General features: G+C 38.6%; 2 protein-coding genes across 5 annotated transcripts; one reads left to right on the top strand and one right to left on the bottom strand.

The window, feature by feature from the left end:
• Positions 1–812: 812 nt before the first annotated feature.
• Positions 813–7,022, top strand: RAB33B (RAB33B, member RAS oncogene family). The gene is made up of 2 exons (XM_058192702.1): positions 813–1,293; positions 3,482–7,022. Exons 1-2 carry the CDS (start codon positions 1,054–1,056, stop codon positions 3,920–3,922), a joined length of 681 nt encoding a protein of 226 aa, XP_058048685.1. The 5' UTR covers positions 813–1,053; the 3' UTR covers positions 3,923–7,022.
• A 3,841-nt stretch (positions 7,023–10,863) lies between these two features.
• On the bottom strand, positions 10,864–23,191 carry LOC131202938 (uncharacterized). Of its 4 annotated transcripts, none has more exons than XM_058192640.1 (8): positions 21,898–23,191; positions 21,728–21,823; positions 16,869–17,037; positions 15,291–15,350; positions 14,006–14,137; positions 11,778–11,924; positions 11,182–11,242; positions 10,864–11,071 (listed from the first exon to the last, which is right to left on the bottom strand). In XM_058192640.1, exons 3-8 carry the CDS (start codon positions 17,031–17,033, stop codon positions 10,968–10,970), a joined length of 669 nt encoding a protein of 222 aa, XP_058048623.1. In that variant the 5' UTR covers positions 17,034–17,037; positions 21,728–21,823; positions 21,898–23,191; the 3' UTR covers positions 10,864–10,967. The 4 variants fall into 4 exon arrangements, with proteins under 4 accessions (XP_058048623.1, XP_058048622.1, XP_058048621.1 ...); XM_058192639.1 differs by having other exon boundaries at positions 21,728–21,751; positions 21,898–23,190; XM_058192638.1 differs by lacking the exon at positions 21,728–21,823 and having other exon boundaries at positions 21,898–23,187.
• Positions 23,192–23,567: the final 376 nt, after the last annotated feature.

The following is a 23,567-nucleotide window of genomic DNA, read 5'->3' as shown; positions in this document are numbered from 1 at the left end:
ATAGGCTTTATATAATGTTAAATCTTTTTTATTATTATTATTTTATTTTGTCACAACAGTATATGCAAACATTGACATAAAACAACAACATATATATATAAGCAAAAAAAACATATATAAGCAAAAGTATGCAATAACTATTAATTTGATATAAAGAAAGGGAACAATAGGACAGGAACGGTAGGCACTTTTGTGCTCTTATGCACGCCCCTTATCTGTATAATAGTTTATGGATTAATACTGTGATCATCACACGCAGGCAGTACAAGCTGCTGCTGGCAAGCAACTGATGTTCGAGGATAGATGTAACCACTATGAAGCACTCCCTACTAAAATGAGTCCCTCTCCAAGATCACTTAAACCTCAGCCCCCAAATGCTACTAAAGTCTCCCAACAGATTTATTTCCCTGCACACGTTTATTGCTTCTCCAAATTTAGGCAGCGCTTACTACCATAGTGTTGCTCTACAGCAGGGGGGCCCCAACACCCCAGCCCGGTCCTGGGCCATGGCCAGCTTGGAACCTGGCCGCGGAAAAAGCAAGCGCGCGGCCTGTTTGCACACGCTAGTGGCAGGGACGTGCGCGCTTGCCTGCAGCTCACAGAATTATTTTCTTTTTCTTTTGAAACCCGGGAAGGTTGGGGACCGACCCCCCACCCCCGCTCGCCAGCACCAGATGGGGAAAAGGAGGCAAAGCTCTCTACAACCTACGTCTCACCGCCAAAGATTTGCCCCCGAAGCGCCCCCGCCCTTCCTGGCGAAGGACAGCTTCCCCTTCGCCCCGTCCTCCCCCTCTCGCGGTATCTTAAACCAAGTCGCAGCCGCTTTTCCTATCAGAAGGAGGGACGGAAGGGGCGCCTCTGGTGCCTGGAGCGTCGTCGCCCCGCCCCCGAGTGGCTGTGTGGATGCCGGTGGCGGCAGTCGCGTCAGGGGGTTGGCGCTGAGGAAAGCTTTGAGCCACGGGCCGAGTTCCTTTCGCCGCCCGCTTTCCCCCCTCTGCTGGGCGGGCCTGAAGGCCTCGCAGAGGGAGGAGGAGGAGGAGGAGGCAGCGTCCGATGGCGGCCGACGTGGAGTCGTCTCTGGAGCTGAGTCTGTCGAGCAGCTACGCGGGGCCCGGGTCTTTGCCGCCCGCGCGCTCCCGCATTTTCAAGATCATCGTGATCGGGGACTCCAACGTGGGGAAAACGTGCCTCACCTACCGCTTCTGCGCGGGGCGCTTCCCCGAGCGCACCGAAGCGACTATCGGGGTAGACTTCCGCGAGCGAGCCGTCGACATCGACGACGAGAGAATCAAGGTGAGCAAAAGCTGCGGCCGCTTCTGGTTCTTCTCCAGATGGAGTCCGGTCCCTTCTTTCCCTCGCCCTCACCTGGGTTCGCTAGGCCGGATGACAGTCGTGGCGGGAAAAGTTACGGTGGGCCGGGAGACCCTCCCCTCTTTCCCCCCCCCAGCCCAGTTTGGCTCGCGGGACGAAGACCGCGAAGCTTGAAACGGGAGGCAGCGATTCCGCTGATAACCCTCGTTCTGCTGTGTGAGGATGACACAAGTTTTTGTCGCGTGACAGGAGAGGAAAGGCGAATGTGTCTCACCTTTTTTCCTTGACGTGCCTTGTGATTTCCTTTCCAACGGAGACAAAAACGAGAAATTCTGTGTGAATTGGGCAATGAAGACTGATGCGATGACATAGGCAAAATTACCTAATGCGGTGGTTCTCGGCCTTTTTTCTTTTCTTTTCACCGATAGTGCCTTAAACGTGGCACCCCTGTTCCATCGCCTACCAATGTATTTGCCCCAAGAATGCCCAACATTCTTGGGCCGAATACATTTATAAGCACTGAAAGCCTAAGAAAATTGTTTCCTGACAAAAAGACAACGTTTTGCAATTACAAATTCAGTCAAAGGTGTTAATAGATCAGCAATTTCCAATTTTTAAAATTTACTATTATGTATTATTTGTTTTTATTTAATTTATATAGTTGCCCATCTCACATACATGACCCTGGCTCATAAAATTTATAGATGCTATCAACAGTTCCTGGTAAGGCCACTGTTGATAGAATCTATAAATTTTATGAGCCAGGGTCATGCATGTGAGATGGGCAACTATATAATAAGATCACTGCAGTGTGCTCTAGAGCAGGGGTCTCCAACCTTGGTCCCTTTAAGACAGCGGTTCTTAACCTGTGGGTCGGGACCCCGTTGGGGGTCGAATGACGATTTGCCAGGGGTCGCCTAAGACCATCAGAAATATGGGAAGTATACTTGCAAGTCGAAGAATCGCGCTCCAATGGTTGACTTCACAAGTCAGCTGCAGGCTCTTCAAATCGCTAGCCGAATTCAGCTTCAGGCGTGATCAATTAAAAAAGAGAGAAATCTTTGCTCTGATGTCTCCCTCTCAAGCCAGCTGCAATCACTCCCAATCGCTAGCCTAATCTGGCTTCAGGCGCTATAAACTTAATAGGGAAGGAGTCTCCGCTTTAATGCCTCCATCCTCAAGGCAATCGCAAGCAGTTCAGATCGCTAGCCAATATGGCTTCAGGCGCGATAAATTCAAAACGAAAATAATTTTACGGTTGGGGGTCACCACATCATGGGGAATTGTATTAAAGGGGTCGCAGCACTATAAAGGTTGAGAACCACTGCTTTAAGACTTGTGGACTTCAACTCCCAGAGTCCCTCAGCCAGCAAAGCTGGCTGAGGAACTCTGGGAGTTGAAGTCCACAAGTCTTAAAGGGACCAAGATTGGAGACCCCTGCTCTAGAATAGAATAGAATAGAATTTTTATTGGCCGAGTGTGATTGGACACACAAGGAATTTGTCTTGGTGCATATGCTCTCAGTGTACATAAAAGAAAAGATACCTTCATCAAGGTACAGCACTTAATAATGGTCATAGGGTACAAATTTAACACTTAATGATACAACACTTAATGATAGTCATAGGCTACAAATAAGCAATCAGAAAACTCCAAGTGGTCCAAAATACAGCAGGTTATTTGTTGTTATTTGTTGGCAGGAAGAATTTGAGATTCTAATGTAAACCCAGCACTGCAGGCTCTGCATTGGCTACAGTTAAGACTTCTGGGTACAATTCAGAATGCTAATTTAATCTGGTTTTGTATCCTGGTAGCTGCAGGAACACATACTTTAATTAAATCCTACCCATTCAATGTGTCTTGCCTTAAGTTGGGATGCTGAAGTTTCCTCTGCCAGAGATACTCTGGATAGCCCCTTACCAGAATTCCAGACAATTCCATCATTCGAGACCTTTAGAAAAATTATTAAAAACGTAAAACATTAATAGAAATTATATTGAAAATATGTTGTTATTTAGGCAGGTACTATAAATATGCTATCATCACTTGTCTATTTGAAGTTTGCATTGATTGATTGATTGATATATGTATGTATGTATGTATGTATGTATGTATGTATGTATGTATGTATGTATAGTCTTATTCACATTTTTTCAATTCCCATCTCTAGATCCAGCTCTGGGATACAGCAGGACAGGAACGTTTTAGGAAGAGCATGGTGCAGCATTATTACAGGAACGTACATGCAGTTGTGTTTGTATATGATATGACAAATATTGCTAGCTTTCACAGTATGCCACTGTGGATTGAAGAGTGCAAGCAACACTTGCTTACCAATGAAATACCCCGAATTTTGGTTGGAAACAAATGCGATCTAAGGAATGCGATTCAGGTGCCTACAGACATGGCTCAGAAATTTGCTGACACTCATGGTATGCCACTGTTTGAAACTTCTGCTAAAAACCCAAATGACAATGATCATGTGGAAGCCATATTTATGACATTGGCTCATAAGCTAAAGAGCCACAAACCACTCATGCTTAGTCAGTTACCAGATAATACAATTCACTTGAAACCAGTATCAAAACCTACTATGACATGTTGGTGTTAATTTGCAGTATATTTGGCATTCAACATTGTATTATTCTCTTTGCCAGTGCTTTAAGAATGTGCAATGTTTTGATTTAATAAGAATTATCTTCTGCTGTGCACTTTATTCAGTCGTTTTATATGTAGAAGTTTAGTATGTGCACTTGGTAAGCTGTAGCATCTACGTAATGATAATGTTTAGGAAATTATTTTTGTTTTTAGGGAATTTTTTAATCTGTACAAATATATTGTTTTACAAAAAAGTTTATCTCTTAGTTTTGAGAGCTTTTCTCCAATACAGTGTGGATATTTTAAAAATGTATTAAGTCAGTTCTCTGCCTTTATTGTTCAATGTAAGAATACTATTTTTCTAAGGAGGCCCAAAAATTAGTTTAAAATTATAATCCTAGTTATTTGGTATCCAGTTTTATGAAAATGCAATGGAAGAAAGGCTCAATATGAATAAAGTATTAGAAATTTTTGCCCTTAATTTCTCTCCATTTAAATTTTTAAGTTCATTAATTTTTAAAATAAATTATGTACACAGTGACTTTTTTCTATTTTAATTTCTGATTGTATTGCTTTTGTTGAATATTCTGAAAACTGTGTGTGTATATGTGTGTGTGTGTGAACAAATGATGTTTATTTCCATAGTGTTCCATATAACTTACATTTTTCAAGGTAAGAGGAAAAGAATGTGAATCTCCTGCATATTATTGGAAATAATATTGAAAATTGCAGCTTATTTTTCTTGTAAATTGGTTACATTGCTCTAGACTAGAGGCACAGCTATTAGTAGGGATTCTATTAGGTGCAACAAAAGTTTTAATTATATCATTCAACTTTGCTTCACTGGCCTTTTGCCTTTTCTTTTTCCAAACCTGTGGAGCAAAACTGAAAGCTAGAAGAATGAAGTAAAAAGTAAGCAATCCACACAATCCACACTTTGAAAAAGCCTTAAAATACGATCTTTTCTCTATTTAATAGATTGTGTATTACAAACTTTTTGGTGTATGAGACATATTATGTACATCCTCCTAACAAGCCAAAACATGAGCCTTGATTTGAAGATGGAAAAGACTTCAAAATTAAAGGATTTAACACTTCGGAATCAGTAGCACATTTAAAGAATCATAAACAAGTGCTAGCCAATATTATCTGGTTTCCTTCCATTTGTTTTAAATAGCTGAAATATCAACATCATACAAAGATACCACTGCTTATATAATTTAACAATTAAAATATGGAAGAGACAGCATAAAATGGGGGGTGGAGAAAGTTATTTATATAAAATTGGTGCTCAGAAATTGCTGAAAGGGCTCTTTAAAACTTTTATGATATTGTTTTAAGTGGTTTTAATGATTTTGCACATAAACACTCCTAGCAAATATTGAAGACATGAGCAGGCATTCTGATGAGCATTGCATAAGTTGCACAACTTTAAAGTCTTTCTTTTGGCAGGCAGAGATCATGGTGCATCCTTTCGACTCATTGCTTAAGCAGAGCTTTAGATTTTTATATAGGTCATAAGTAGATATCAACAACTTTCTGTTAAAGTAGTCATTCATATAATTTTTTATTGGTTAGCTAGATTTATTTATATATATTTTTGCACAGTCATAAAACGGTGCTAGGAAAAAGACATTCTCTTTTGGATGAAATCCAACAATGCCTAGACAGTTTCTTGCTGTTCCTAGACATTCAGTAGGCTTGTGCAGGACACGTACAAATGAAAGGTCCAACTCATTTCAACGATCATACTAGACACTACTGCTCTTTGTAGGAATATATGATTGGATTTCATTGTTGTTTATGATACCTCACTAATACACTGTGCTTGATTCTTAGGAAAACAAAAAACCATTTATACATCATTTTGCATTTGTACTTTTCTTTAATTCAAAAGGAAAACTAAAGCAGCTAATAATAATGGGAGTAGTGCTTATTATCTGAACTGTTAGCATGTACACCATTAGAAATTTGGCCCAAGAAGAAGAGCTTTTCTTTTAAACAAAATGTTGTTGATTAATTAGTTATGATTATAACATTTTATTAATTGGCACCTGTACGTGAATTGTGTAGGGATTTATTCCTGTCCATTCAATATGTTTAATGGGTATTATATTTAAACTTAATAGAATTGATGTTCCGTTTATCCTGTGTGTTTAATTTTGGGTTAGATTGATGTTTTGGGAGCATAAGCCATGAGACTAAGGGATTTTAATAAAAGAAAATGGTATCGGTGTTACCTATTAATGCTTAGAAAAACAATGACCTAATTATCACTAGAAAAATGTGTGTTCCTCAAAAATGAAAATTCTTAAAAGTGTTTTATCTTTTGTATTCATTATGGTAACTGCAAAATTTAAATATAGTTATTATACTATTAAGTAACTGTCAAATTATATGTATGCCATTGCAAGTTAATGTACGGTTGTATAAGATTGTAACATTTTAGATTAAAAATATGTTGATTGCACCTTAAAACAGAATAAAATACAGAGAATGCAGTACATTTGCATGGTTGGCCAAATGTGTAAATGGATTATGTTCAGAATTTTTAGATTTTTTCCCCAGTCATTTGTATATTGTTTATTTGCATAGCAAATATGGAAGGCTGTTTATGCTTGAAATAAGGGATTTTTGTAATAATCACTTTAAGCCTTAAATATAATTTTGATTGCATACTGTCCATGAATAATCTTTTTAAGAGCTTTATTTAATGAAATGTTCTTAAAATATTTTTCAAATGAGATTAACACTTTCAAGAATTTACCTGATTACTTCATATGCATAATCCATGTTTTAAAAAAGTGTAGAAGATGCACTAATGATGTAAGAGCTTCATTACCTCTTATTAGTAAAAACCTTCAAAATTGTAAAAACCTCTGAACTAATATAAATAACATTATCATAATATGGATACAGTTCAGCTTCATAACATTGTTTCAGCACAATTTATTTTTATAGGATTACCAAATAGATAACTATTTTTAATGCAAATGCTTTTTAGTTTATTTTTCTCTAATATAATTTGCTTTACCTTCTCCTTCAAATGAAGGATCATCATTTGTCAAACTAGTACAACATTTTAAATGAATAAATGTTACCAAATAAAATTCCTTTTCTGTAGTCTGTTTTCACAGTGCTTGATTGCAAATAAGCTGAGTTTGTTACACTACTAGTGAATACAGATAGCCCTCGACTTACAATCACAATTGGGCCCGGAAGTTACGGTTCTGAGAAATTTGTCAAGTGAGTTTTGTCCTATTTTACGACTCTTCTTGATGCATTTCTTAAGTTAATCACCGCAGTTGTTAAATTAGTAACAGGTTGTTAAATGAATCTGCTTCCCCATTGACTTTGCTTCTCAGAAGGTCACAAAAGATGATCAAATGACCCTGGGACACTGCAACCGTCATAAACATGAACCTGTTGTTCTGCATCTGAATGTACGGTAAATCATGACCATGGGGATGCTGCAATGGTCTTTAAGTGTGAAAAATGGTCATAAGTCACTTCAGTGATATAACTTCAATCATTAAATGAACTGTTGTAAATTGAGGATCACCTGCATTAGAGATTATCTTCAGCCTTCCATTCTTGAAGCGACTGTCTTAGATCTTTCTATGAATTATAATATTTTTTTAGGACTTTGTTTTGAGTTTGGAACAAAATTTAGCTGTTTCAAAAAGCTTGCAACTGGTTGTGGTTGTGTTTTTAATCAGACTTTCCAGCATAATTGGTATAAAGCAGCAGCCATCAATTACATCTCTGCCACTCCCTCATGTTTGGACCACACCTGTTCAACTTGTAGATGGGGAATGGCCACATGATAAATTGCAAAAACCACATAGGCTACGAAGAAATACCTGGCACACCAAATAACTATCCAATCAACTATGTGGTGGCTCTCACAGCACATGCTGTGGAGTAGCAGCACTGAAGGTGGGATGGTTAAGGCTTGGAGGCATTCTGCACCCCTCATTTGATTTTGGTTGAATTTTCAGCATGCAGGTTAAATAACAATTGAAGGCAATGTTGCTTTATATGTTAGTGAATTGTCCTCTTATGCAGCGGAACATATATGCTTCGCTGTTTCAAGCTATGTGTGCATACATATGTATATTCTGTAATGTTTCTTTGCCTGCTATAAGCTTTTCATAATAAGTTTGCTAGGCTGATTGTCGAGCAAGGAATTTTATTTTTTCCCCAATTTTTTTACTCTGTGCAGTAATGTTAATGCTTCATAAACTATAACCATGATGGTGAACCTATGGCACGTGTGTGCATGCACACCATCCCCCCAGCTCAGCCAGCTGGTTGTTGGGTTTCTGACGCACACATGCACACCGGCCAGCTGGTCCTCAGATTTCTGGTGCTCTGACACATGCACGTTCACGCCTTCTGGTTTGGGCACTCTGTGCTTAAAAGGTTCACCATCACTGAACTATAACAACAGAAAAAGTCTTCATAGTGAAGAGCCTAATTTGTATTGGCTGATGTAGGTTTTTCTTGTTCTTTCTGAGGACTTGATTTCCCGCTTCTGGGATAAGAGGTCAGTGCCTGTTTGAATTTCTAAGGAGGCACTAATGAAAAGAATTGGAGAGTAGTCCCTTTGATTTCTCTGTCTCAGCTAAGTGCCTCAAGAAGCAATTAAAAACATCTCTCTGCTGCAACCATGAAAAGAAAGTTCTATCCCATGAGGATTTTTTTTTTTTAAAAAAAGACTCCAAAATGTTTTTAAAATACTTGGATGACTTGTTTTTATACACATTGGTTGGCTGGTAGCAGTCAGCATGGATTTCACCTGCTTCACCTGCTCTTGTGCTCCCAGAGTGACAAGCAAAAGTCTAATATCCAGTTCCGCTGTCAGATGCAATGTTATGAGAGCCTGGCTCTCTTCCCCTACTATGATCTTAAAACAACAATCTTAAACCCCCACTCCCTGAGAAGGGATATTTCAGAAAAGCTCGGAGAGGCAGGCAGTACATAAGATTTGCTTGTCTCATGTCAGGTCTTGGATGGAGTACCTCATAAACTGAGTCTTATACTTTTTCTCAACTGAAGGAAGCTTATTTCACAACAGTTGTTTACATGTTTTTCAGTGAAGAAATACTACTACTTTGCTCTGAAAAATAACTGCTGGACACTGCAGCCTATTCAGAAGATATGTGCTCAACGAGTTGGTGGCCAAGAGCAAATGTCAAGTACTTTTCATCTGTCGGGTCTGTTGAGAGGCTAGGACAATTTCTCTGGCTTTTATGTTGCCACATTATATTTCAAAGATATTCAATTATTTGGGTATCATGAATCTATTTACCAAGAAAATTCATTTGTTTCTTGCAAGAGGCTGTGACACTCAGGTGATTGCACAGCTTGTTCTAGACCCCCAGTTTTTATACAAACCAGTCAGAAAATCTTGGGTTGTGACTCTGAATGTACATCCAATTTTTGGAAGCACCGTTTCTACTAAGAATTTATATTCATTTTTCTTCATCTGGAATGTAATGGCAATTGGAACGAAGAATTATCTGAACATCATTTTGCTATGATTTTATTTGCAGGACAAACATAAGTTACAAAGTTATGGAGGTACTTACGCCTGGTCCCTGAGGTCACAGCCATTGTGATGGCCCTGTGGTTGCGTGATCAAAATTCACTCACTTGATAGCCCACCAGCACTTCTAACAGCAGGGGTCTTCAACTCTTCCCACTCGCCTATCTCCCCCTCCCCAATCTCTTTTTGGTCACCCTGTACAGAAGCCTTCCTCAGCAGTGGTGACAGCACTGGGGCTGAAGAAGATGTCAGGACAGCAGCAGGCGACTGAGACTGAAGACCACATGCCTCTGCTTCAGCTCCAGTGCCATCACTGCTGTCACTGTCCCCAAAGAGTGCCAATGTGCTCAGGGTAGCTAAAAAGGCAAAAATGGAGGGCAGAGGAGATAGATGCATGGTAGGAGTTCAAGAGGAGGGCAGTCCTTTATCAAGACTCAGGACAGGAAACAATGAAGCCAAGAATGGCTTGGATCGGGGTTGGTCCTTGCCTGAAATTGGATTGACATTGGCAATGGGGACTGTATTGCTATCGCTAAACAATGCGGTCATGTAATGTTTCATTTTGCGTCTAACAAGCCCTCTTCCATCTGAAATTCCCACAAAAGCCCCATTCCCAGAAAATGCCTCCAGTATTGCCAGACAATGATTTCCAGAACTATTCTTTGCTTCCTGACACCGGGGGCCTCTAATGGGGAGGGGACACTTTTCTGCTCCATAGCCAGAGGTGAGTTTCAGCAAGTTCTGACCAGTTCTGGAGAACTGGTAGCAGAAATTTTGAGTAGTTCAGATAACCGGTAAATGCCACCTCTGACTAGCCCCACCCCTATCTATCCTCTGCCTCCAGAGTCCCAGCTGATCGGGAGGAAATGGAGATTTTGCACTAACTTTCCCCTGGAGTGCAGTGGAAATGGAGATTTTACAGTATCCTTCCCCTGCCACACTCACCAAGCCACGCCACACCCAACAAGCTACACCCACAGAACCGGTAGTAAAAAAAATTGAAACCCACCATAGCTCAATGTCTTCCAACCTAGACATCTGTAAGTTGTGGATTTTAGCATCCAAAATCTTAGCAATGATAAAATTGGGAAACATCAGTCTAGGTTTTCCATACCAGAGTTGTTAAACCAAGAGCTTTTTGTAAGCTCTCTGATGAAAAATAAATGAAGTTTGCCATAGAATCTGCTTTCTGATGATGCAGCCAATTTTCACTACAGAAAAGAAATCTTTCTGGGAAAGCATCTTCAGAGTATCAGTGTTTCTAACTCAAGAAAATTTAAATACAATTTTTATTCACTTTTGTAATAAAACATTTTTGTACATAAGTAAATTCATATATTTGAAGGTGTATGTGTAGACAAATGGATGGATAAACAATAATGTTAACACCTCTATTTTCAGGATCTGTTGAAGGGAATATTTTTCAATTTCTTTAATAATTGTACACATTTAATACTTTTTAAAAATTATAAAGGGTCTGTTCATGAAATCCTTATAGAATTTGTTTCTAAGTAAGCCTGACGTATGGAGGAGGGTCACTTATTTCATATTCTGTTTCTGTGTTTGGTTGAGGAAGTTTTACTGGACAATTAAAAATTCTGTCCTCTTGATCTATAATGGAAGAATATAATAAATCCATCACATATGGCAAAGTCAAACATTTCTTGCATTTTTAAAATAATTTAACACTGAAGTTCTAAAAAGAAGACGACCCTACATACCACGTGAAAGGCAGACTAATTCTGTAGTTTGTAACTGGTCTTCATTATTTTTTAGATGCTCCTAAGAATGAGAATGTGAAAATATTAAAACAGGCTTGCATATGGATCAAATTGATATCAGAATTTAGCCATAAATTATTCTATTGCACACTTCACTTAATAAAAAAGTGGTTGAATAGTATGCTATAAATAAAACTTAAGATTCAAAATAAAATAGCAACATAGGAATCATATACAAGCTGTTGCTAATCTTTAAAGATCTTAAACATGAGGCCTAATAAAATTAGACAAAGAGAAGAAATGTTCAGGGTATAATTAGGCCTTTTTAATCAACAAACCTTAAAATCAGAATTGTAGTTATTTTTTTCTAAACACAAGTAGTCTGTGAAAAATGTATTTTGCATACTCAGAGGAAAAATAAATCTCTTTTTATATAAGTATTATCCATTGTTTGGAAAGATCACAATAATTTATAAGGGATACAAGCTTTCTCCATCTAGGGATTGATTGAAATCTATGGTTGTTTAATTTGAATGGTGCTACAATGTGATGCATTCATGACTGAACACAGCCTCCTTAATGATGTTGCCACTTACAAGTCCAGTGATACTGTCATAGCACGAACAACATGGAAGACTTCGGCAGCTGACATACACAATCACCAGCACAATAAATATACTAAAAATTGATGAAATCATCATTGTGATGTTAGCTCCTTGAACCAGTTTACCCAGCACCAATACCTGCAGCTCAAAATACAGAAAATTCACATGAATGTTTTATCAAAATAAAAGGAAACAATATAAGTACTCTAGATATTTATTTATGCTCTGGGACATCACATTCCTTCCTCAGACTTTTGGAGGTTTCTCACCCCTCTCAAGAAGATATGGGAATGTATGGGAGAGGGGGAATCTTTTCTACCAGTGCTGTGAAAGCTACAAATAAATGAAATGGATATATCTGAAATTCTTAGATGCTTTTTTAAAAATGTAGTAAAGATTTTCAAGCAGGCTGAATCCCCATCTATTGAAGATTGAATATTTGAATCGCATTCTGGTCGTAAGTCATGCCAGTTGTTAAATCAGAACATCAAATGACCACGCCCAGTATTATAATCTGTTTTGCAGTGGTTAAGTGAACACTGCAATCATTAAGTAAACCTATTGTCCACAATGGCATTTTTTTTGCTGGAAACTGGAACTAAACTTTTGTTCCAGTAAAAAATATACATTGTGTCATGTAATCTCAGGATGCTTCAAACTGTTGCAAATGTGGGCCAGTTGCCAAGTGCCCAAAATGTGATCACATGACTGGGGGGGGGAATGACTGGCCATCAGAACTTCAAATTCAGGTCATAAGTAGTCCGGAGAAAGTCCATCATAACTTTTAATTGTCGCTAAGCAACTAGGTATAAGTCAAGGACATTATGGGTTTGTGCTCTCTGTGCCTGAATTCTCAGAATTCACATCTATCCTGCAAGTTTTACATTTACATCTGTCTAGATCACTCGTGATGAATAGAGACAATTAGATACATCTTCTTATTTATTATGCAACTAGCTGGACGCCTGTGCTTCGCTATGAAACTATGTGCTCGGGCTTGATAAATTGACACTTACAACCTGAAACTTAATGTAGAATGTGTATCTCCGTAGCATCAGAGTGTGTTAATATAATGCAACTGGCAGTTGGAACAGAGGGGGGTGGGGAGTAGAATGTCCCAGCCTGCAGCATCCATCAGTATTCATCTGGCTAGCATCCTGTCAGTGTGAGAGAGTTGAGGGGTGTTTGGAAACTCAAACAGTATTTGCTGTGTGGGCAAGAAGGAGACAGGAAGGAGGCTGGGCATGGTTTAGCTCAACTGTTCTGTAGTAAAGCTGTTTGCTGCTGTGAAAGTAAAACTGAAAGTGAAACTCCTCTCTTCCACTTGTGTTTTGCATTTGGAACAGATTTCATTTCAGGTGGGGAAGGGGAATAAAACTCCTTAGCATCAGAGTGTGAAATAATGTAGGAAATACAAATGGTCTGATGGTCATTTCAAAAAATCCTTTCTTAATGAGCACCTAGAAGCCAAGAGGAACATATGTGCCAAATTTCAAGTTTGTAGGCTTTATGGTTCTGGAGATTTCATGATTAATGTGTGAGTGGTTTTCGCTTTTATATATATAGATTAATAGTGGAGAGTGAAGAAAATCACATTATGACTACAGGTAGTCCTCAACCTATGACTTTAATTAAGCTCTGAATTACAGTCATAAGTCATGCTGGTTATTAAGCAGATCATCATGTGACCGCACCTGGTTCTATGAACTTTTTGTAGTGATCATTAAGCAAATTCATTGTTTGTAATGGGTGTTTTTTACTAGAAATCAGAAATATACATCACTTTCCAGCAAAAAAATGTTGTAAAATATAGTCATTGGACCACAAGCTGCTGCAAACAACCATAAATCCAATTGCATGACTGGGGCAGCATCAGTCAGAATTTAAAATCTGGGTCATAAGTAACCCTGGGGAAGTCCACTCTAAATTTGAACAGTCGCTAAATCACCAATCATAAATTGAAGAGTACCTGTACACTGTACCATTTGGTAGCATAACATAATGCTAATATTCGGATTTGCATTATAAACCATAGAGTTTAAAGGAGACCTTTACATTACAGGTTCTGTAGTTCAGATAATCTAAAGAAACCAGAGTAAGACTCAATATTAATCTTTGCATTAAGATTGGCACTGGGAGCATGAATTAGAATAGCATACAAGGCTTATGAAAGAACAGGAATTTAATGGAAAATACCAGATACAAAATATGCTACTTACGATATCTGGGTGGTTATACGACACATTATTAGACTCATGTTTTTCACCATACTCTAATGTCATAGAGGCATAAATTATTACAGTTAAAGTGGTGAAACAGGAAAATACTGACGCAATTATCGTGGCATTCACCTGTATACGGAATACAGAAAACTTAAGATTTGATTTGATTATTTATTTTCTCAAGGAAGCCAAAATGTTTCTTCACTCCATAACTCCATAACATTACACTACTAACCAGAGCATATAAAACATTTGCTAGACCAATTCTTGAATACAGCTCACTTGTCTGGAACCCACACCTCATTTCGGACATTAATAAAATTGAGCATGTCCAGAAATATTTTACAAGAAGAGTTCTCCACTCCTCTGAATACAACAAAATACCTTACGCCACCAGACTAGAAATACTGGGTTTAGAAAATTTAGAACTCCGCCGCCTTCGATATGACCTGATTTTAACTCATAGAATAATCTGTTACAATGTCCTTCCTGTTGGACTACTTCAGCTTCAATCGCAACATTACACGAGCACACAATAGATTTAAGCTTAATGTGAACCGCTCCAATCTTGACTGCAGAAAATATGACTTCAGTAACAGAGCTGTTAATGCCTGGAATGCACTACCTGACTCTGTGGTCTCTTCCCAAAATCCCCAAAGCTTTAACCAAAAACTATCTACTATTGACCTCACCCCATTCCTAAGAGATCTATAAGGGGCGTGCATAAGAGTACCAAAGTGCCTACCATTCCTGTGCTAATGTTCCCTTTAATTGTATCCAATTCGTATAGTTATTACATACTTATGCTTATATATATGCTTATATATCGTATAGTTATTTCATGCTTATGCTTACATATACTGTTTTGACAAATAAATAAAATAAATAAACTGAATATCTCAATAAGAATCAATGTATTTGATTCTATGTGAAAATACACAAAGGAACCAAATCTAAAGTTGTTTAAGGAATGTTAACCACTAATCCACATACTAAAAATACATCTATTTTGGCTTTTCACCCAAGCCTAGGGGGAGTGAGAGTGAGACCCCTTGCTTCATTGTATGCACCATTTTTTATCTTTGTCTTTTACATTTTAGTGATTTGATTGTAATTTCTTTGATTGTTGTGAGTCACCCAGAATGATTAAGAATTGCCTGGCATACAAGCTTAATAAATTATTACTATTATTAGTATTAGTATTATTAGTATTATTATTGCACATTCATTGTGTTTTGAAATCTGCTCATAAACAATATTAAAAAATCCACTCAGAACTCACCAGAATTGGATTCTTCCTCTGAGATGAATTTAAAGCCATAATTCCAGGAATGCTCATAAACTAAAGTACAGAAAGCAGAAGAATAGAGAAAGGAATATAGCAAAAAAAAATCCATAAATGTAAAGTTATATTATGGTTACATTTAATATCAAAGAAGTTGATCTTTAGTGCCCCAAAAATAGTCAGCCAGAGACATTCTTTATGAGCTGTTATATACAGTGATGAAAAGTCCTAATTTTTTTTACTTAGCCCTTCAAAGTTCTTTTTCACCCATGGAGCCTACTTTATCAGCAAAGGCAACTACAGACAATTTCCATATCCAGCCCTCTTGGCTGGTTGGAATAGGTAATTCTGTGGATAGAGGTCCCAGCATCTTGAGGCCCTTCTTTGGGCACAGAAGTTAAGAGGGGTATTGTCTGGTTAGTAATCTGGTTGGATAGACTGTTTCAAGATAGATTGGAAATTGAAAAAATATATATATGGAAGAAACTAACCAAAAAAAAATCTATATTCTTGCCAAGAAAAATTCATGGTCATGTAAATGAATTATCTAGGAGTCAAAGCTTTATTCAAAAGAAACTTTAGCTTTATATAGGATACTGTTGTTAAAAAATCAGATACTGCGATGAATTGCAGCCAACCTTATTAGTCTCCTGTCCTAATTTTAAGCTGCTCTTTTATATTTAAGAAGCTGGGGAAAATGATAAGCTAAATGGAGTCAGGAAGATCACAGACTAAGATAGAGGTAGGCAGTGAACTCAAACACAAATACCCACAAATCAATCATCATTAAAGATAAATGCTAATACTATTTTCTGATGCCCATTCAGAGCTCACTTTTCACGTAGGGCACAGAAATCAAAACTAAGAAGTTATTTCAATGGGCAATTCCAACAGCTGAAATGTAGCAGACACCACACTCCACATTAGCTGCCAGAGTTTTGCTAATAGGGGACGGTTGGGATAATTTTAAAAGGACCTTGAATAGGTTCATGGAGGATCAGACTGTTATTTTTTTTTATTGCTGTTTACTCCCTCCTGTATCATAAGCAAAATCTCATAATTGCTGGAAAGCAGTAGTGGAACAAATCCTTCACAATCCTGTCCAAACTCCCCAAATGTATTCAAAGGGTCATTCTGTGGCATAAAATTCAGGACTAGATGGCCCTAAAACGGGATCCAGTACAGCTTTTCACACACGTTCTTTTTTTTAATCAACTACTTATAAAGGCACGTATTAGATGAGTGAATTCAGCAATCTAGGCAGCAAAGTTATCGGAGAGAGATGTTGGTATAAGCATCCCACTTGGCAAGAACTATATTATATTAAAAAAAACTCTAAAAAAAATAAGCAGATTTTGGAGCCCAGAAAGCAACAACCTGCCACTCTAAAGCAAGTGGGAAATGTTTGACTGAATTTTTCTTCTTTATAGTTGTCACCAATGTGCCTAGTTATACTTCTTACTATGAAATCTAGGTCTTATTTTCCTGAATGCTAAGTAGGAAACAGCAAGTTTCCTGGAATTAACAAGAGATTCTTAATACATTCTGGAAAGAAAGATAGAAAATGTAGCTTACCACTCCAGCCCAAATGGGTATCTTAGTTTTGCTCAATTCTGATTCCTTTCTGAAAACACCATCTATCAATCCACTGATGACACAAACTGTAGCACAAGCTATCTGAAGTAGCCCTAATATCAACATGCTTCTCTGGTTGAAGATGAAATATCTGTAGCGATCCATTCCACTGTATACAAATAACACATGTCTTCAAGTCAGAAAGAAGCACAGAGATTATTAAAAATAAGACAGCCCTATAATCTTTCCTGAACAGAGATGCTTGCAAAATGTCCATTAGCATTTCTACAAACTTTAGGTGACACACTGATATTTCTAAAATAAACGAACTGGATTGCTTTATACTAAAGCAAAACAAAAAAACATTAAATAATTTTGTCAGATGTCTTTGAATTTTATTGTGCATGATTCAATTCTTCATATGTTTTTATTTTTATTTTTTTTTGCAGTTATTATCAATTCACACAGTTTGAAATGGATTGAAATTGTCTTCTCACTTCCTTTTAACAAAGCTAGGCTTCAGATTTTTTTTATTACAGGTTGTCCTCACTTAACAAGAATAATTGGGGCCAGAATTTCCATCACTAAACAATGCAGTCACGAAGTGCAATGTCACGTGATTGCATTGCTTAGTAATGGCAATTCTGACAATTCCCATTGCCATTGTTACATGGGTCATTAAACAAGGACCTCATGTGACCATAATTTGTGACTTTCTTCCAGTTTCAAATGAGCAAAGTCATTGGGGAAGCCAGCAGGAAGTTGCAAGCTCTGGTTACCACAAACCTTTCTTTAGGCAGCTTTTGCAAGCAGGCCAGCAGGTGGGTGAGTCTACAGAATGCAGGCAGACAGGGGGGCAGATGCTGCAGTGTGGTACAGCTTGAATGCTGTACCACGCTACAAAGAAGTTAAGCAAAGAAGGGATACTACAGCCCAGCACTTTTCCACACTGAAGATCCTGGATCTACATTCTCACAGTCCACATCTCATCAACATTCTGAGAGTCTTGTTCTAGACTCTCCCACTTATGGGAAACCAAGGTTCAATTCCATAGCCCAGGGGTAGTCAACCTTTTTATACCTACTGCCCACTTTTGTATCTCTGTTAGTAGTAAAATTTTCTAACCGCCCACCGGTTCCACAATAATGCGCCGTGTATCATCGTCTGCGCATGCCTCTCACGCATCGTGGATTGGGTTTGGGGAGGAGGGTGCCGGCTACCAGCTCTTCTTGTCTGTTACAGCTGGGTGGTATGGGGGAAGATGCGTGAGCTATTCTGGGACGAGGCTCTTTTGTTTGCGGTCGCACTATAACGCCATCTAGTTTCACGTACGTAACGTGAACTAAACTTATGCTTGATGAAAAAAGAAGGTTTTGAGCTCGCGCTTAAAGGCCCGAAGATCAGGGAGAAGTCGTAGCCCAACGGGAAGTTCATTCCACAGGGCCAGAGCTCCCACAGAGAACGCTCTCCCCCTGGGGGTCGCCAGCCGACATTGTCTGGCCGACGGCACCCTGAGAAGGCCCTCTCTGTGGGAGCGCACAGGTCGATGGGAGGTTATCGATGGCAGTAGGCGGTCCCGTAAATATCCCGGTCCCATGCCATGGAGTGCTTTAAAGGTGATCACCAGAACCTTGAATCGCACCCGGAAGACCACCGGCAACCAGTGCAGCCTGCGCAGGAGAGGTGTTACATGGGAGCTACGGGAAACTCCCTCAATCCCCTGCGCGGCCACATTCTGTACCAGTTGGAGCCTCCTGGTGCTCTTCTTTTTTTTTTTTTAGTAAAAAAGTTTTATTTCCATTTTCCAACAACCTATTCAATATACAAACTCTTATTCAACATTAGTCATTAACTTTCATTTGTTACTTATTCGGACCTGCCCAGCTACCACTTCCTTCCTTAACAAACCTTTCCTCCTACCTTCTATACTTTCTTCTACTTTCTTCATCCTTCCTCTCCTTCGCTTTTCTACATCCTCTCCTCCTTCCCTACTCTTCTCTTCTGCCCTTTCTAACCCTCTCTCTTTCCCCTTTCTTCTTCCTCTCCTTTCCCCCTTTTCTACCTCTCTCTTTCCTACCTACTTTCTTCCTTCACTCTCTCCTCTCCCTTTCCATTCCCTTCTGAAATGGCAGCTGAGCAGCCCCGCTTTCATTTCAAATTATTTCTATTTCTTAATTACATATCTTCAATCATTCCTTTACATTGATCCTTCATCTCCCCCCCCCCTCTCCCCTTCCCTCCCTCCCCCCTGTTGGAGACCCCTGATATACAGGAAAGAAAAGTGGCTGTGGCCTAAAATATCAGGAACTACAGGTTCTGTAAACGGCATTAGTAACAGGAGATTATGGATCCAAATACAATAATGAATACAGCTTTTCTGGTCTAAGAGTCAAATGTAACTGGAATTCTTTTACTTGTCCTTTTCAACTTCCTTCCATAACAGAAAACCTCTGTGAAATCTAGATCTGCTAAAAGAATTGAAAGACCTGGTGTCTCAAAGGTGCTTCTTTTTTCAGGAGGTTACAAGACTTTCTTGTTTTCTCTTTGAAGATGTTTTTCCAGAGGAAAAAAAATAATTACAGACTACAGGAATCAGGAGCACTACTTAGGTAACCCTGAGGACACAGATAAATCTCCAAGTGCTTCAACACCCTCTAAAAAGATGCAAATAACCAGCTGTCTGCAAGGAATATAAATCCTTCCATTCCCCACTATCCTGAAGAGCTGAAGAAGCTTCTTGGATGAGAAGCGAAACGTCTTCAAAGAAAAAACAAGAAGTCCAGTTGCCTCCTAAAAAAAAAGCACCTTTCAGACAACCATGACCTGGATGACTGAGAATCTCTATAGACTGCTGAGCTATTGCATGTTATTTCAGCTCATGTCTCTGTTTTATTATTTACTAAGGCTGTATTATTATTCTCATCCTTCCTATTACCTATCTCCTCCCACTTATGACTATAACCTTGTTGCTTGTATCTCTACGATTTATATTGTTTTATTTGTTTCCTAGTATGATTTGATTGCTTATTAGTAACCTATGACTATCACTAAGTGTTGTATCTTATGATTCTTGATGAATGTATTTTTTCTTTTATGTACACTGAGAGCATATGCACCAAAGACAAATTCCTTGTGTGTCCAATCACACTTGGCCAATAACGAATTCTATTCTATTCTATTCTATTCTATTCTATTCTATTCTATTCTGTTCTGTTCTGTTCTGTTCTGTTCTGTTCTGTTCTATTCTATTCTATTCTTCTGTTCTGTTCTGTTCTGTTCTGTTCTGTTCTGTTCTGTTCTGTTCTGTTCTATTCTATTCTATTCTATTCCATTCCATTCCATTCTATTCATGTTATGACACTGACAGGTTTCTTGTAATACAGGCAGTCCTCGACTTACACCCATAATTGGGACCAGAATTTCCATTGCGAAGTAAGGCAATTATTAAGTGTGTTGTGCCCAATTTTATGACCTTTTTTTGTCATGGTTGTTAAGAGAATCCAGCGTCCCCCATCAACTTTGTTTGTTAGGGAAAGTCACAAATGGCAATCATGTAACTCCAGGAGGCTGTATCTGTTGCAAATACATACTGGTTGCCAAGCATCCAGATTTTGATCATATGACTGTGGGGATGCTGCACCAGTTGTAAGTGCAAAGGCTGGTTCTAAGTCACTTTTTTCAGGGCTGTTGTAACTTCAAACAGTTAGACTTGGGATAACTTTATTATCACTTTAAATGTACACTAATCAGCATACATTAAAATAAAATTTTGTTGCATACAACTCTCAAAGGGTCACCACTTCCAATATACACTACGTAAACATGACAAAAATATAAATAAATAAATATTCATATACCCACATTTATTATATGACACAGGGAAACCACATAGTCTAGTTAGGATGTATACATGTACATGGTGAGAAAAACGAATCTTGTGAGTTTACTAGATGGATGGCATAGAGAACGAAGCTGTTATAGAATCTGGTAATCCTGCTAGAAATACTTCGAAACCTCCTCCCAGAGGGGAGCAACAGAAAGAGACCATAAAGTGGGTGTGTGGGATCTCTGACAATGCTTTGAGCTCTAAGCACATAGCGCTTATAAGCAGTATGCTGAATAATGGGAAGTGAGTTTCCTATAATCTTCTCGGCTGTCCTTACCACTCTCTGAATGGACTTTCTCTCTGAGGCACTGCTACCATCAAACCAAACGGTGATGCAGTTTGTTAAAATGCTGTCAATCGTGCCTCTGTAAAAAGTGGTCAGGATAAAAGGAGAAAGATGTGCTCTCTTAATCCGACACAGGAAAAACAGATGCTGATTTGCATGCTTCACTAAGGATGACATATGAAGAGATCAATTCAGATTATTAGTAATCTGCACCCCCAGATACTTAATACTGTTGATCACCTCTACAGCTGCATTCTTGATACTGAGTGGAGTATGACTATGCCAGCTAAACCAGTTGCTAAACAAATGGTTGTAAGTTAAGAACTACTGTACTATAAACTGAGAACATAGAGCTGTATAAAGCAATGCTTTGGACAAAACCAATATCATGGAAGCAAGGACTAAAATTCAAATATTTAGGTTGTGCTGGTAATGCTGTAAATCAACAAGAGTGAAATATCTCAAAGTAGTCAGGTAGTTCTTCTCCTGCCAGCCATGAATCATTTTCTGAAAGAATTTGGGAAGGTTAAAATAATTAGTAGTCAGAAACTCCGTATAGAAGACCAAACAAAAGCATGTGAGACAGAAAGGCAAAAGATTTTAATGCTGGAGAAGCAGAGAAAGACAATTTCCATCTGTCAAGGACATATTTGCTTTGTCATAGGCAATATTCAAAATTGAGCTCACCTCTGAACGTTCTCCTTGCAACCACTGTGCCAACAAAGAAAAGGAGCAATTACAGGAAGTTGCGGAAAAACAGACAACACAAAACCTTTACACCTCCTGCCAAAGCAAAAGAGAAACTCAGCTAAACCCCACGGGTGGGAACAAGGTGTGTGTGCTCAGCATTGCCTTACCTCAGCCAGGTTTAAGATCCTTACTCAAAAAAGCTTGAGAAGTTCACCAGCCTGGGCCAGAAGCTATAGTCCAATGGGAATGATTTGGTCATCCAGGGACTGACTCTGGCTGCCAAGCCCCACTCTTTTCTTCCTGCAATCAGAATAAAATCTTGCTCCACCCACACAATGCATTACCTGCCCTTCCCTTTTGCAGGTAATACTTTCTCTTGTTGCCTTTCCTTCTATCTCTGAATTTAACCCATTGCATGCAATAAAAAAATGCATTTCCTGTAAAGTTTGGAGTTTAATCTGTTAAGAAGTATTAATTAACTCTCCATCCTCCCAGCGTACAGCTATTTAACTGGACAAAAACAATTGCTGAGTGAACTGCTACCAGGGCTTCCCATAAAGAATTAATCCTCACATTTTGAATGTGGAGAAGTGACATAGTCTTCCTGATTCTTGTGCCCTTTGGTTGATGTACAACTCCCAGTATCCTAGGCAGCTTAACTATTGTAGCAATAAGGGTTCATGGAATCTGTGTTCTGAAACTTATTTTATGACACCAGACTCCCCAACTCTGATGTAAAGTAGCATGCAGGAAAACAGTGTTTATCACATCTTAATATTTCAACTTGACATTTTAAATGACTCGGCAAGAAATGCTTTTTTCTCATTTGATGCAAATACTGTAGCTTGCATTGCAATGTTTCCCATCAAGAGTTCAAATGTAGAATCTTGCCCTGAGGCAACATTTGTGCAGGAGACTGGCCTTTAGAAATGTACTGTTCCATGTAAACGTAACAAGCAGGGAGAAAAAGGTGTGGAAATACAAATAAGAGGTAATTTGCACGTCATCCCCTATTTTGTAAAGATGAATACATGTGTATGTTCTTCCACAATATGGAGGGAAATAATTCTTTACAAAGTTGTTATGCGAGTTCTGAAGCCCTGAAAAGGGATATTCATGAAAGTAGAGAACATATAGGTAGTCTCAACTTACAGCCACAATTGATCCCAAAATTTCTGTTGCTAACATTTGTTAAGTGGGTTTTGCCCCATTTTATGACCTTTCTTGCCCTAGTTGTTAAGTGAATTACTGCAGTTTTTCAGTTAGTAACTCAGTTGTTAAATGAATCTGACTTCCCCATTGACTTTGCTTATGAAAAAGTCGCAAAAGGGATCACATGACCCTGGGATACTGCAACCATCATAAATATGAACCAGTTGCTGGGGGTGTGAATTTTGATCATGTGACCATGAGGTTGCTGCAATGGTCGTAAGTGTAAAAACCGGTCATAAGTCACTTCTTTCAGTGCTGTTGTAATTTTGAACGATCACTAAACTAACTGTTGAAAGTCAAGGACTACCGGTATATCTGGGTTCTGAAAAAGAAACTTGGAGACTGGTAGCAGCAGAAACCACTTTCTGGAAATAAGATCTATCTTCAACTACTATATGCAGGTGCAATGTGCTTATTCTTTGAGCATGTCCAAACATGGGTACAGAACTATGATGAAGTTGAAGAAAATCTTAATTATGGTCCGTGGCCACAACCACTTAATAGCTTTTGTTTCCCATAGCATATAAACTGGAAACAGGAGTAAAAGGTGGGTGTAAGCACAATTTTTGGGGAGGTAGATGAGCAGTAGCATCTTTGTTTCTGCAATTTGCTTTCCATTACCTCC

Source organism: Ahaetulla prasina, chromosome 8, assembly GCF_028640845.1.
Source record: "Ahaetulla prasina isolate Xishuangbanna chromosome 8, ASM2864084v1, whole genome shotgun sequence".
NCBI lineage: Eukaryota > Metazoa > Chordata > Lepidosauria > Squamata > Colubridae > Ahaetulla > Ahaetulla prasina.
This window is presented reverse-complemented; position numbering and strand designations above follow the sequence as displayed.

Coding starts and splice junctions, on each gene's coding strand:
- LOC131202938 (XM_058192640.1), bottom strand. CDS start 17,033: ATGGATCGCTACAGATATTTCATCTTCAACCAGAGAAGCATGTTGATA. Junction 11,925..14,005: donor CGTATAACCACCCAGATATC/GTAAGTAGCATA, acceptor TTTGAGCTGCAG/GTATTGGTGCTGGGTAAACT. Junction 11,072..11,181: donor ATTAGTCTGCCTTTCACGTG/GTATGTAGGGTC, acceptor CTTCCATTATAG/ATCAAGAGGACAGAATTTTT.
- RAB33B (XM_058192702.1), top strand. CDS start 1,054: ATGGCGGCCGACGTGGAGTCGTCTCTGGAGCTGAGTCTGTCGAGCAGC. Junction 1,294..3,481: donor TCGACGACGAGAGAATCAAG/GTGAGCAAAAGC, acceptor TCCCATCTCTAG/ATCCAGCTCTGGGATACAGC.